The sequence below is a fragment of the Bos grunniens genome, chromosome 4 (genome assembly GCF_055505025.1).
Source record: "Bos grunniens cultivar Pamir isolate PY7600 chromosome 4, Bosgru_T2T1.0, whole genome shotgun sequence".
Lineage (NCBI taxonomy): Eukaryota > Metazoa > Chordata > Mammalia > Artiodactyla > Bovidae > Bos > Bos grunniens.
Window position 1 is genome coordinate 64,877,141 of NC_141168.1, and position 14,992 is coordinate 64,892,132.

Below are 14,992 nucleotides of genomic sequence, written 5' to 3' on the forward strand. Positions count from 1 at the left end.
ACAACCCCCTCATATTTGATTTTGTGAAAAATGGTCCAGGTGTGAGTTCTAGAGTGATAGAGCAGTCAACAGAAAGAATTGTAATGAGAAAGAACCAAGATAGGTCAGAATTATTGCCTGGATATGAGAGTAGAACAAGTTTAAACTTGGCTGGTAGTAGATTGATGGGTACAGACACATATACAGACACACAGACACACATAGGGAGAGACAGAGATCAGACAAAGCATCCAGTTTTGACAGGCAGATAAGTTTAATTTTAGCAAAGGAGCATGAAGTAACAGCCAGCCATTCACATAACATCATTTATAAATGCTACTCTGTCTTGAACTGGAGTGTGGAGTCAGGGTCAGCCATCTGGAGTTGCCTGCCCAAAATGCAAGCCCCGGGGCCATCCTCTGAGGGGAGTAAAATGGAGAAAGGAATTTTCTAAGAAAGACAGACAAGAAGGCCAAAGTCTGAGACTTCAAGAATAAATGAACATTAAGGCATCAGAAGAGCAAGAAAAAAATTAAGAAGATAGAAAATGAGTAGCAGAGACGTATGAGGAAAACAGTCTAACGGTTATCAGTTCCTCCTTGAGGCTCCCTTGACAAAACCACCAGCCTCTCCCTAAAGCCACTGTAACAGCCTTGTAATTGGATCAAGTATCTTATCTTTTTTTTTTTTTTTTTTCCGCTTTCATAGCAAATGAAAACATAAGTGAAAATTTATTTTATCCATACAATTACTCATTATAGTAAAAGATTTTTAAAAAGACAATGCATTCTCTTAAATAGAATAGCTGCCTTTCTTCTTTTCTCTTTTTTTTCCTTCCTGCCTTCTTTTATTTTTGAATTCTGTCATTTGAGTACAATGAGATGTAGGCAACCTTTATTAGGCCCAAGGATAGGAGGGGAACTTAGAGTGCTTTCATTCACATAAAAAACCACTATAGAAACTATTTTATGCCAATTTATTTAGAAAGATAAAACACATATACAGATTAGCAACTGCGAACATAATATAAAATCATGAAGTGCTCCTTCCTTATTTTGATTCTATATTTTTATGGTAATGCTACTAATTTGAATTTTATTTTGATTCTACTTGAATTTTTTCCAGGCTACCAAATACAATAGATCATATTTCTTATTTACTATGAAATCCTTTATTTTGTCATTTAAGCCAGTGGTTCCCCCAACCTTTTTGGCACCAGGGACTGGTTTCATGGAAGACAATTTTTCCATGGACCAAGGACAGGTGGGATGGTTTCAGGATGATTATATTTTCCTTTTACACATTAACAAAATGAGACCCACCTTAACTTGTAAGTGACCTGCCCAGTGACCTCTAGTCTGTTTGCATTACAGCCAGAACTGGGATCCTTATCTCCTTGACTCCTCACTTGGTGCTCTTTTCATTATATCACATGGCCTTTCTTAGCCATAAATTTCTATCACATAGCAATGACACTGAGGAAAGAAACACTTCACTGTATGGTTTGCTGTTTATTATTTTAATAATGATCAAATTGGGCTTCCTAAGTGGCACAGTGGTAAAGAATCTGCCTACCAATACGTGAGATGAGGATTTGATCCCTGGGCTGGGAAGATCCTCTGGAGAAGGAAATGGCAACCCATTCCAGTATTCTTGCCTGGAAAATTCCATGGACAGAGAAGACTGGCAGGCTACAGTCTATGTGGTCACAAAGAGTTGGACATGACTGAGCACACACAGATAGTGATCAAATTAATATGCTTTCTTGTTAGCTATCATTACTATTGACCACTAACAATTAATAAATGTAGGGATCACTGGACAAGTAATGCTTAATTTCAATTATGAAAACAAAAAAATAATCTTGAAAATGAATATTCAAGAACATATAATTATTTTTCTTTTCACTTCATGTGCTCCCAATTATAGATTGCTTATTATAAAAGTACACAATGACTCTGGGCCTCTTCTCTAATAAGAGATTTGCTATCTTCTCTTCCTGGGTAGAAACCTTTCCTTCTACATTTAGATCTCAAGTGAAGTGAAGTGAAGTGAAGTCGCTCGGTCGTGCCTGACTCTTTGCGACCCCATGGACAGTAGCCTGCATCAAGCTCCTCCGTCCATGGGACTTTCTAGGCAAGAGTACTAGAGTGGGTTGCTGTTTCCTTCTCCAGGGAATCTTCCCAACCCAGGGATTGAACCCAGGTTTCCCGCATTGTAGACAGACGCTTTACCATCTGAGCCACCAGGGAAGTCTCAAACAATCTTTTATAAAACTAGACCTTGAGCACTAATGGAACTATACAGTAACTATATACAGTAATTTCAACCATCCTCCTTTGTTTTTGGCCACACTGTGCACCATGCAGGATCTTTGTTCCCCAACCAGGGATTGAATCTGTGCCCCCTGCATTGGAAGCACAGAGTTCTAACCACTGGACCACAGGGAATTCTCCAATCCTCCATTTTTGAAAATATGGCTTCTTTAGAGACTCAAGATAACAGATTTATTATAAATATATTTGTGTACACATTTCTATTGAATTATCTAAAAATTAATATTTAAAAATCAACTTCTACTTCACACCTCTTAGCATGATTATCATCAAAAAGACCACAAATAACAAATGGTGGTGCTGATGTGCAGGAAAGGGAACCTTTGTACACTGTTGGTGGGAATGTAAACTGGTGTACCCACTATGGACAACAGTATGGACATTCCTCAAACAATTAAAAATAGAATTCCCATATGGTCCAGCAATTCCACTCCTGGGTATATATCTGAAGAAAATGAAGACATTAATTTGAAGATACCTGTACCCCAATGTTAATAGCTGCATCATTTATAATTGCCAAGATACAGAAGCAACTGAAATGTCCATCAACAGATGAATGGATAGAGAAGATACAGTGTATATATTTACTCATACATACACATATAGTTTTTCCAGGAGTCATGTACAGATGTGAGAGTTGGACCATAAAGAAGGCTGAACACTGAAGAATTGATACTTTGGAACTGTGATGCTGAAGAAGACTCTTGAGAATCCTTTGTACAGCAAGGAGATCAAACCAGTCAGTACTAAAGGAAATCAACCCTGAATGTTCATTGGAAGGATGGATGCTAAAGTTGAAGCTCCAACACTTTGGCTGCCTGATGTGAATCGCCGACTCATTGGAAAAGACCCTGATGCTGGGAAAGATTGAGGGCAGGAGGAGAAGGAGGCAGCAGAGGATGAGATGGTTAGATAGCATCACCAACTCAATGCACATGAATTTGAGCAAACTCCAGGAGATAGTAAAGGACAGGGAAGCCTGGTGTGTTGCAGTCTATGGAGTAGCAAAGAACTGGACACAACTTAAGTCACTGAACAACACAATGGAATACTGCTCAGTCATAAAAAAATAATGAAAATTTGCCATTTGCAAAAACATGGATAGATCTGAAGGGTATTTTGCTTAGTGAAATAAGTCAGAGAAAAACAGATATTGTATGTTATCACTTAAACATAAAATCTAAAAACTAAAACGAATGAATATAAGAAAACAGAAAAAGACAGATACAAAGCGCAAACTAATGGTTACCAGTGGAGAGAGGGAAGGGCAGAGGGACAAGATAGTGGTAGGGGATTTTAAGAGGTACAAACTACTATATATGAAATAAATAAGCTACAAGGATATACAGCTAATATAACTTTAAATGGAGTATAATATATAAAAATGTTGAATCACTGTATTATATACCTGAAACTAATATACTATTGTAAATCAACTATGTGTGTGTGTGAAAGTCACTCAGTCGTGTCTGACTCTTTGTGACTGCATGGACTATAGCCTGCCAGCTCCTTTGTCCAAGCACCTCTGTCCATGGAATTCTCCAGGCTAGAATACTGGAGTGGGTAGCCATTCCCTTCTCCAGGGGATCTTCCCAACCCAGGTCTCCCACATTGCAGGTGGATTCTTTACCAACTGAGCCACCAGGGAGGTTAATTCCAGGCTGGTTCAAAGGATATGAATATCTATTTGGCAGCTGATAAGAACTGCCTTTTTTCTTATTGCAGTATAGTGTTATCAAAAAATGGCAAGATGTTGGATAGCACTGACATGCCCAGCATTATTTAAACATTTGTTTTTGAATAAATGATGGCAAATGTATGGGATGGAATATTATTTGGTTGTTAAAATATCCATTAAGCACTTAAATGTTAAACAAATGCTGGAAAACAAAATGGTAGGTATGCTCTATCACAGTTTTGTTAAACTTGTGAAAAGTGGCATGGAAAAGTGAGAATGGTTTTACCAAGGACAGCTGGTATGGATCATTTTGTTACTATACCATATCATTATTTCATGCTGTTTTGTAATTTTTTTAGTTAAAAAAGTAAAACATGACAAAGTGTAACAACCAGTTAATTTGGCTTAGAAGTTATAGGAAAAAATTATTTGTTACTTTGAAGTCACTTGTCATTCATTATATCAAACTGTGTAACTTTACTTCTCCAAGTAACTTCTCTCTCCAAGCGTTAGTGTCTTCATCTATAAAATATGAGAGTACAGAGCTCTCAGACAATTAAAAAGTTAGCTCCCCAAGTGGTTGTTGTTTCTATTTCTGGAATGGCAACCTACTGTAGTATTCTTGCCTGGATAATCCCATGGACAGAGGAGCCTGGCAGGCTATAGCCCATGGGGTTGCAAAAAGTCAGACACAACTGAGCAACTGAGCACTCACGACCTTATTCACAGTGCTCAGCTGCCAATGATATTGTTGATATTTTTTAAAATGACTTTCATTGCTTCTTTGTACCTTTAGTGATACCTGAGCACTGAATTGATTTACTCTTTAGAAGTGGAAAGTCACAGGGCTCAAGTCAAAGTTCCAACACAACAGCAAGGTGAAAAATAGAGGAGTTACCTGATCCACTTGCCATGACTAAGGGTGAAAAGTAGAACCCTATTTGGGACTTTATTTGAGAGTTATCTTTGGAAACATAGAAGGATTTTGGGCTTCAGGTATTTTTTCTCTTTTTAAATTTTTGTCGATAAAGGCTTCTCATCCAAATGAAAATGAAATGTAGGCTTTGATATCACCTATGGTAGCCTAACCTAAGAACTAATGTGTTTACAACTGTCTTGTGATTACTTCACAGTGGATGTTTTTCAATGGATGACATTTAGAGTAAACATGAACTGCTTTCAGATAGAGTTCACACATTTGTGTGTAAAAACTCCCAACCTGCAATATTATTAAAAAGCAGTAACATTAGTTTCAATATCATACCTTTATTAGCATATAGGCTTGTTTATTCAGTGCTACCATTTAATTTCTTCTTCAGGATTACTTAGGAAATAAATTCAATGCACAAATAATAAGTACTTACTGAAACTTCTAATAGCATAGACAAGATATGTTAGTATTTACAATGATAAAAGACACAATCTTGATTTCAAGAAATTTAAGATAAAGGTGACAAGGGCAGGGATGGATGTGAATGGGAGGGGTTGGTGGGGCTGGTGGTAGGTACAAAAGGGACAATAAGTATCTAAATAATCATAAAACAAGACTACAAGAAGTGCAGTAGTACAGGTATGAGCACTGAACTATGGACTCTGGAAGACAGATATTAACTCCTTTTGGGAAAGACTTCATGGAGAAGAGGACACTTATAAAGCAAATGAAATGTAAGCATGGAGGCATGGCAAGGCATTTGACTATGGTAATTTCAGCAGTATGAATAAAGGAATTGAGAAGGAAACAGAGGAGATCACCTTGTGTTTCAAAATAGTGGATTCTTTCTAAACTAAATTAGACATGTCATTAAACATGTACACACATGCAAGATTTTATAATGTTTCCAGTCATTCAGGTCAACTAACTACACTACATATTAAAACTTATTAAAATTATGTTCTGTAATTATAATTTAGATGTTCAAGAAAATGTTAAGACCTTGCAATGACTCCCAGAGCCGTCCTGGGCAAAATCTGAAAGGCTGGTAGCACTGTACTGAGGACAGTAAGGGCACACGCAAGTGAGAGGATGCCATGGTCCACTGTGTATTCTTGGCTGGGGCATCCCTTTAATATATTAGCTCAGTATCATAAATACATTGATTAAGTGAGCAGCAATTAATATTTGACAGGCATTGTACTTGAAAATAGGAATACAACAGTAAATTAATGATATAGTCCCTGTCCTGATGGGGTTGAGTTTGGTTGAGATAAGTAGAGATTCAAATACAGAGTGCCTGATGGATATGTAAAGAATGCTGTGTGAGCATACAGTGGGCTGCATAGTTTGGAGAGGATGGATCAGGGAAGACATCCTAAAGAAGTGCTGCTTAAGTCTAAGACATTAGGAATAAAGCAGATGAACCGGGAAAACTAGGCCAGGCAGAGTAAGGAATATGCAGACAAAGAGAATAGTGGTAAAGGTGGGTAGAAAGAGAGAGAGGAGAGGAACATACATGGTGCTTTCTGGGAAGGGAAAAGCTTTAATGTGGCTGAAAGCTAGAATGTAAAATAGACTGAGGGTCATGGTCCTAGAGGAGACTGGGAAAATAGGGGAGAAAATAGGGTACATTAATAGTGCTGAGGTTTCAGTAAGTGTTAAGTGCTGGTCGCTCAGTTGTGCCCGACTCTTTGTGACCCCATGGACTACAGCCCATCAGGCTCCTGTGTCCATGAGATTTTCCAAGCAAGGATACTGGAGTGGGTTGCTATTTCCTTCTCCAGGGGATCTTCCCAACCCAGGGATCGAACCCGGGACTCCTGCACTGCAGGCAGATTCTTTACTGACTGAGCTACAAGGGAAGCCAAGATTCATTAAGGATTTCATAAAACTAAGAAATCTGCTAATGAGCTTTGAGTTGGTATGTAACAGGATCAGATCTGTGTTTTAAGAAGTTTACCATGGTTGTTGTGTTTAGAAAAGATTGCAGAGGGTTAAAATGGGAGGTCAGAAGACAAGAGGTTGCTGTGGATCTCATCCATATCATGATGGTGGTCTGAACTTGGGTAGGAGCCTTGAGGATGGAGAGAAGTGGGTGATTCTAGGCAGAGTTTGGAGGTGGGCTCCGTAAGACTTAAGAGATGGACTGGATGTGGGGTGTGAGGGAGAGGAAGGGGCCACACACCCTCTTGGATGTGTCTTGGCCACTGGGAAGATGTGTCTAATAGCTGAGTCTCCCCAGCAGTGCCATAGGGACTGAGAACATGAAATTTCAAGGTTGCTTGTTCCTGGATCCTGCCTAGTTGACTTCAGTTAGTGTGTGTGCTGTTTGCTGTGAGTGGGAGTGGCAGGGCTACCGTTTGTTTTTATTCTTCCTTCTTGAGACAATCCCTAATCATACTCGTTCAGTTCAGAAAATGAACTGCCCCCGCTTCACTAAATTGAAATCCAAAAATGTACCAAATGACTAGACTAGTTTTCACTGAGGAATTTGAAGAGGAACTCCTCCTCATGCTGCCATATGAAAATGGGTAATTACAGTATTTTTAACTCATTAGACCTTGTTGTTTTTGAAATTAGGAAAACTCTTTATATGGAGCAACACATTTCTATCATTAGGAAGCCTTTTAGAGATTACTGATGGCTAATTTTATAGATGAAAAAATTGTGATTAAGTTATTGGCTCAAGGTCAATTGCCTGGTAGTTGATTTATTTCTTTCTACATTGTACTGATGATGTCTTAAAAAAATGTTGACTAAACAAGTGAAAGTGGGCACATGTCATCATAGGACCCATAAAATTGTTTTATGTAGGTTATCACAATGCCCTGGTAATTTCTGTGGCAAAATGAAAGAGCTGTTCTGACAAATCATCTGAAATGGAATGTTATAGTTTCTGGTCTTGGCCATCATGTTTGCTTCTAAATTATTTTGTTAAGTGATCTACATACATTTATCCAGAGCATAATTATCTTGATTAACATTGAGAAATATGGTATTTATAATTCCCATGTTTAACAAAGTACTTCATGATTAGCCCTTTAAAAATAAATTCTCTTGTATAAAATTTCATAATTTTATTTCACATTATCAGGTGCCAATATTTCCAAAATTTTACTCACCCATATACAGTAGATTCAGTGCAAATATTTGTGAAAGGGGTATTGTGGCTTTCATACTACAAATCACATTTTAGCATTTTATAGCAGTCATATTTTTCTGGTCTGCCTTTTGTTTTTAGATGTTAAATGTATATTAGTTAATCACAGAAGCAATTCAGAAAAATGATGTTACTAAAAATTAGGAAAAATAAAATCTTAAATGTGCTATTCTGTACACATATTTATTGATTTGGGCGTATTCTCACCTAGGAATAAAAATTCTCTTTGGGGTTCATAAGTTAAAATAAGAGCTTCCTCCACACTCCCCATGTAGGAAACAAACATTAAACACATTTTATGGTGCTTATATATTTATGACTTCTAATGAGATATGTTAAGAATATTTTTCTTGATGGAATATGGACTAGATTTTCTATTTTCCTGAAAGACAGAGGCAAATTTCTTGCATCTCCTTAAATGATCTGGGCAGTTGCTAAGCTTTCATTATATCACTTAGAAAAGACCCATGGTTGAGCATGTTAGGAATTACTAAAGTGGATTCAATTTTCTTTTTTTCCTTTTTCTTTTTCTCAAGAGACTCAGGTACAGATAAGATGGCCCGAGGAAACTTTAGAGAAGCCAAATTTTCTTTTCTTTATAGATATCTTTGAGTTTTAGCAATTTGTAAGCTTATAATGATGAGGGAGAAACTATAATAAAGAAAACGGACTCAAAGAAAATGTCAAAATTAAAATATAAATGAACTGTTTAATAAGGGTTGTTTCTATAACTTCCTAAAGATACCCTCTTTATATATAAGCACAAAATTGAGGCTAGTAGTTTCCCACCCTCACCTTGTGTCTAGAAACTGTCCCCAAATATCAATTATAACAACATCCAGCATGCCAGGTCTTTAATAGTCCTTATTTCATGTATTCCTCACCTATCTATGAGGGAAGTAATATTTTTCCTCATTTAACCAGATAGGGAGGCAGAAATTTAAAAGAAATTGACTTGTCCAAGATCACATTTTAAGTGATGGAATCTGGCTATCTATTGAGATCGACTGGATTCCAGAGCTTGGGCTCTTAATCCCTATTGTGATACCACCAAAGAGGCTGATATGTGTTTCTGGGGAGAGATTGGTTTGGAGATTTGCTCCTATTCAGAGAATTCTCCCTTCATTATGTGCCACAGGCTAATATAGCTACACTTTTCTTACACTCAAAGTTGGACATGGCATTTGACAAACTTCTGCAGAGCTTAGAAAGACTAAGAGGGTGAAGGTGCATGTGACATGTAGCTACTGAGATTTCCTAGGCCTAGTTGGTTCCTTCACAGTTGGTATATTTGGTACAGTTTTTTTAAAAAGTTGCCATTTGCACTGGCAATGCTGAGACAAAGCATGGATACAGATCATTTTGTAAACTTCATCTGTACTCCTGCATTCTTGACTGAGCTTATCGGGTAAAAGTAATAATATATTATTTGATGGGTGAAAAGGGGAGGGTAAATGTGAGCGATCACAGGACCAAGGTCTCTGAGTAAAAATTCCTTGAATCGATGGTTTACCGGGTGCTTTTATCCCTCACTCTTTAAATATGCACCGAGGAGACTTGGACTTCCAGGAAGATGCACTAGGCCTCTTTTTTCCTATTTCTACTGCTGCTGCTGCTGCTAAGTCACTTCATTCGTGTCTGACTCTATGCGATCCCATAGACGGCAGCCCACCAGGCTCCCCCGTCCCTGGGATTCTCCAGGCAAGAACACTGGAGTGGGTTGCCATTTCCTTCTCCAATGCATGAAAGTGAAAAGTGAAAGGGAAGTCACTCAGTCGTGTCCAACTCTTAGTGACCCCATGGACTGCAGCCTACCAGGCTCCTCCATCCATAGGAGTTTCCAGGCAAGAGTACTGGAGTAGGGTGCCATTGCCTTCTCCATTTCTACTGCTAAATATAGCTAAAAATCTCAGATATTATTTATAAAATGTATATAAAATTTGGAAGAAGGCAGACTAACTAGCGACCTCAGGAACAGAAAATATGGTATGAATTCTCTAGATTTTCTTTTTGTCTCATAGATCTCTGAGTAGGACTGGAAAAGCTGGTGACCCAGAAATGTCACGTGCTTAGACATGGCCATGGGCCACTGGAGACTATGCAGGGAGCCTGAACTTCTTCTCCCTCCTAGTAAGCACAAGGTACCCTATCTGCAGGGTCAGTGGATGGCAAGCAAGGAACAGTAAAGAGGTTCCCCTAGGACTTTTACCTCTGTCTGGCAGTTATAAGGCAGAATCCCAGAAGGAAAGAAGTAGATATGGTTGACAGAGCATTTGAAAAAATAATGGCTAAAAATCACCTAAATTTGGGTAAAAGACACAAATCTGTAGGTTCAAGTTGAGTGAATCTCAAACAGGATAAACCCAAAGATATTTATGCCAAGACATATACATCACCTTTTAAAAACTACGAAAGGAGAAAAAAACAATTTGAAAGCACCAGAGAGAAATGATACAGGAGAGGCACTGATTTTTGGCATTGGATGAATGGGTCGGCAACCAGCATTTCTTGCTGATTTTAGCTATTAGTCTTTTTAACTTGACTCAACCAAGCTAATATGTACAGAGCATTTACTAGATGTCTACAAATTATGCTGGGCACCCAGGGGACATCTGCTAATCCCATTCTTCCTGTAATTGCTCCACAGCAGGTATTACCCTCAGAGCAAGTGAAAGAATCTCAGAATTATAAGGAAACTAGAAAAAAAAAAAAGGAAACAGCAAATTTTGTAATTTGGGATTTCTAGATGAGCTTCAGCTCTGTGAACTCCCTGAAATTAATCAAAAGATGCCAGCATGTATATGCATTTTTCTAGGGAAACGACCATGGCTTTCATCAGATTCTTAAGACAGCTGGTGGCTCACAAAACCTTTAGAGACCATAAGAGTTTCTGCTCTTTTCAAGAAAAATCATATACTCCAACCTAGATAGAAAGAACTAGAGAAGGTATTTCTCATCATATACATCAGAATTACTGAAAGTCGCCTCACAATTCTCTATTATTAAGGAGAAAATAGAAAAATGGCAGTTTCTAATTCCTTTTAGGCGCTTGTAGAAACACAGGCTCATTAAAGAATGTTTGCCTATAACCTTATTTTGAACATTAAAAAAATACTATCTGTTGGTGACTAAATAACCAATGCACTGTGATTTAAAATGTATTTTAAGACTTTCCAGGTGGCTCAGTGGTAAAGAATACACTTGCCAACGCAGGAGACATGGATTCGATTCCTGGGTTGGGAAGATCCTCCTGGAAGAGAAAATGACAACCTACTCCAGTGTTCTTGTCTGGAGAATCCCATGGACAGAGGAGCCTGGAGGGCAACAGTGCATGGGGTCAGAGTAGGGCATGACTGATGGTCTCTGTCCAATGCTAAGTCATGTCTGATTCTTTGCCACCCCAGGGACTATAGCCCCTGAGGCTCCTCTGTTCATGGGATTTCCCAGGCAAGAATACTAGGGTGGGTTGTCATTTCTTTCTCCAGGGGATCTTTCTGACCCAAGGATCAAACCTGAGTCTCCTGCACTAGCAGATGGATTCTTTACCGCTGAGCCACCAGGGAAACCCAGCCTGGCGGGCTATAGTCCACGGGGTCGCAGACTCAGATATGACTGAGCATGCACACAAGCAAGCATTAGGTTTCCTCTACCTTTAAAGCTGTTTTATGAACTGTCTTATGCCACTTGAGCCTCTACTAAAGATAAAAACAGGCTTTCCTGTACTTTGGGTAGGATTTCTTCCAATGACAATGGAAAAGTGCAGACATACAAGGATACAGCAACAGCCTCTTTACCTCAGTACCAGTAGGCTGGTATATAAGAGATAGGACAAACTGTCCCACAAGCTGCATTTCTTTTTCCATCTTAAAAAAAAAAAAAGACATGCAAAAAAGTTCTGTTGTAAATCAACTGAACTCCAATAAAAATTAAAAAAAATTTCTATTACTCAATGTATAACAGCCAATTTATCAGATAAAAGACTGTTTTCTTTGGTGGGAAAAACAAAACAGCTATGACAAAAACAGATCCATGTGGTTTCTGTCTTCAGTGTGTGGCTGTCCCTCATTCTTTGTATCCCCCACCAAATCCTTCATGCAAGCCAGGTCAGCTCATACCTGGAGAAATGCATACAAAGGATTTTAGATTGCTATTGCCTGTTTTCTGATCAAAATTAAGGCTCCCAATGTTACCTGGAGAGCTAGAGATTGGATAATGCATTAGTTTAGGAAAAAAATGTGACCACCTTTCATTAAGACCCCAGAGCAGTTTGATTTACTCATACAATTCTATGTTGGCTGTATTTACAGTCAAAGGAATCACTGTGGTCCCTTGTTAAACAAAGAATTCCATACCGCAACCTACAATGCAACCAGGAGAGGAACCTGGGAATCTAACGGTTTTTATCAACTTGTTTGATCCTTGCATTCAAACAAGTTAAAGCAATCTTCTTAAACTTGAATGTGTATAAAGTTATGCTGGGTTCTTGAAACAAAAGCAGATTCTGATTCAATTGGTTGGGGGTGGGGTGGAGGGGGCCTAAGACTGCAGTTTTAACAAGTCCTAAGGTGATACTGCTGCTGCCGAGGATACTTTAAGTAGCAAGGAAGAGTGTGCCTCATGTGGCTTGTGCGTAAATCAGTACATGCCATAATAACATTTGCCTTCTGCATCTGTGGATTCTCTACCAGGGGCCTCTTCCCTACCTTGATGCTGCCCATTTCTCATTTTTCACTGATTATATCTCTAAAAGCTGGAGTCATCAGTTAAGATAAGGCATCTACTCGTCTCCACTTAGTTCATAAAAACTTCACAGAGATAAAAACAGTCTGAAATAAACAGAAATGGACACCACAAATTAACTTACATAATAGGTTTATACTTAACATAGTATTTCTCACCATGGAGATGTTACTTAATTAATATAAACATTTTTTGTTTTTGTTAAACAATAAATCTCTTCTCCATTTCAATGTCAATATAAAGTATTTTTTTTACATTAAATCTTCTCTCCATTTCAATGTTAGATACATTGAATACATTTTCTGAACTTTTTCCCACACAGAGATAAGTTTTAATTTCTGACCAACTGTATTTAATGTCTAGGTACAGTACTAACTTGGAGATAACAAAACAAAAATCCAATAAAAATATGGAGAAAAATTCCTCAATGATGCAGGAGGCAGTGATTATAACTGAACAGTGGCAATTTCCTAGGATTCTGGGCAAGAGTTTCTTTCTTCCTACTGAGAATTCTGAAACTATGAAATATTACTTATGCAAATTTCAGCAAATGCAAATTACAGATGGCATTTTCCAGTGCATTATCTGTTGTGACAAAAACATGTTGTTTTACCTTTAATACAGTATATCAATTTGTTCCTTTTTATAGGAAAATACCCAATAAATTGAAACTTCTCTATTAACTGTTTTTTGGGAACTTTCAGACACCAAAGCTCAGTTCTGAAACTCAATAGCACAAAGGTTTTCAGAGGAAGGTTTGATTCAGGAGGCCCTTCAAAGTCATATCTGTCCATTTCTTTTTCGTGCATACACCCCCAAACAAGCACAAATGCCTGTAATACTGAGAATCACACCTAACAAGAGAGCAATTGCATCTCCGGCTTCTACTGCTTCAACAACAGGCAGCACCAAAAGCAATGAAAAGAGGACTAGGAACAACTGTGTTGAAACTGAGATCATGATGTGGCTGGTTCTTGAAGGATGATCTCTATAAATTAAAACATGGAAAAAAAAGGAATCATTAAAAATTCCAACCTTTTCACATGACAATATGAATACATGATAAGTAACAGTTCATGCAACCTTTTCAATTAGGGCCTATAAATTATATTCAGACTCATCTCATTTTATGGTGAAAGAACCTTTGGGAAGTAAATGGTAATTAAAGATAGTCATTTGAGGCTCATCTCCCTTTCTCATGATAATTTCCTGACTCCAGCGATTTTTCCACACGGTATAAGGCCAACACTATGGGTATCAACAAAACAGAAATTGAACAGTAGAACATAAGAAAGATAGATGATGATGCACAAGACAGTAACTTGGAAACTGTCCTAGAGAGTGAAAATTATATTTTCTTAGGACCTCTCCCATCCAGGAAATGCAGACAAATCTAGCAAAGTCAAACAACATATAGCTGTGAAGTCGTGGGGAAATAGTAAGACTTACCAAAGAAAGCGGTACTGAATTCTATCTGAGTCCCTTCCAGCAGCTCCGGATGCAGAGGCTAAGAGATTCCACGTGACAGCGCCTACTATCAGAGGGGCGTAGCAGGATTTAAAAATTACACATTATTAATTATTATTATTTTAAAGAGGCATCTAGAGTCAGCGCAGAGCGGGGAGGTTGTATGGAAGGGAGAAGAATGGGTAAAAACTAAAGACAAACAGTTTGTTCAAACGGGAACTAGATTTAAAAGTTCGTTAGTTCGCCTATAAAGAAAAAGCTAAAAAAAAAAAAAAAAAAGAAAAAGTCAACCGAAAACCAAGTTCGTCCCAGGACTTGAAAGTAAGACTTTAAAAACAATCCCTGCTTTGGCCCGGCAAGGTGCAAATTTGCCCCGTTTGACAAATACACTGGGCAAGCTAAGGAGCCTTCGGAGACAAGCTCGTACATTACCTTCAAGGAAGCAGCCATTACAGAATTGGTGAGCAGGGCGATGTCTCCAAACTACATTTCCCACAATCCCCGGTGCCCACAACTCCCAGGGTTCTCCGGCGCGCTTCCATGTAACTGGCTGTGGGATGACGGTCCGGCTGTACCGGTGACGCGAAGGGGCGAGCTCCAGGGTTTCCTCACGTGGCCAAGCCTGTTACTGGTAAAGTGGTGTGTATTTGTACGGAAGCTCACTGAAAAAAAAGGTCAAAAAATGACAGCAAGTGTTT

General features: G+C 38.4%; 1 protein-coding gene and 1 long non-coding RNA gene across 3 annotated transcripts; both read right to left on the reverse strand.

Annotated features, from left to right (window-relative positions):
* Positions 1–231: 231 nt before the first annotated feature.
* On the reverse strand, positions 232–12,913 carry LOC147374271 (uncharacterized). Its single transcript, XR_015162577.1, has 2 exons — positions 12,791–12,913; positions 232–398 (listed from the first exon to the last, which is right to left on the reverse strand). It is a non-coding gene; the product is annotated as an uncharacterized LOC147374271 (long non-coding RNA).
* A 29-nt stretch (positions 12,914–12,942) lies between these two features.
* Positions 12,943–14,753, reverse strand: SMIM30 (small integral membrane protein 30). Of its 2 annotated transcripts, none has more exons than XM_086396648.1 (3): positions 14,727–14,753; positions 14,277–14,358; positions 12,943–13,815 (listed from the first exon to the last, which is right to left on the reverse strand). In XM_086396648.1, exon 3 carries the CDS (start codon positions 13,785–13,787, stop codon positions 13,608–13,610), a length of 180 nt encoding a protein of 59 aa, XP_086252774.1. In that variant the 5' UTR covers positions 13,788–13,815; positions 14,277–14,358; positions 14,727–14,753; the 3' UTR covers positions 12,943–13,607. The 2 variants fall into 2 exon arrangements, with proteins under 2 accessions (XP_086252774.1, XP_086252772.1); XM_086396646.1 differs by having other exon boundaries at positions 14,277–14,361.
* Between the last annotated feature and the right edge of the window lie 239 nt (positions 14,754–14,992).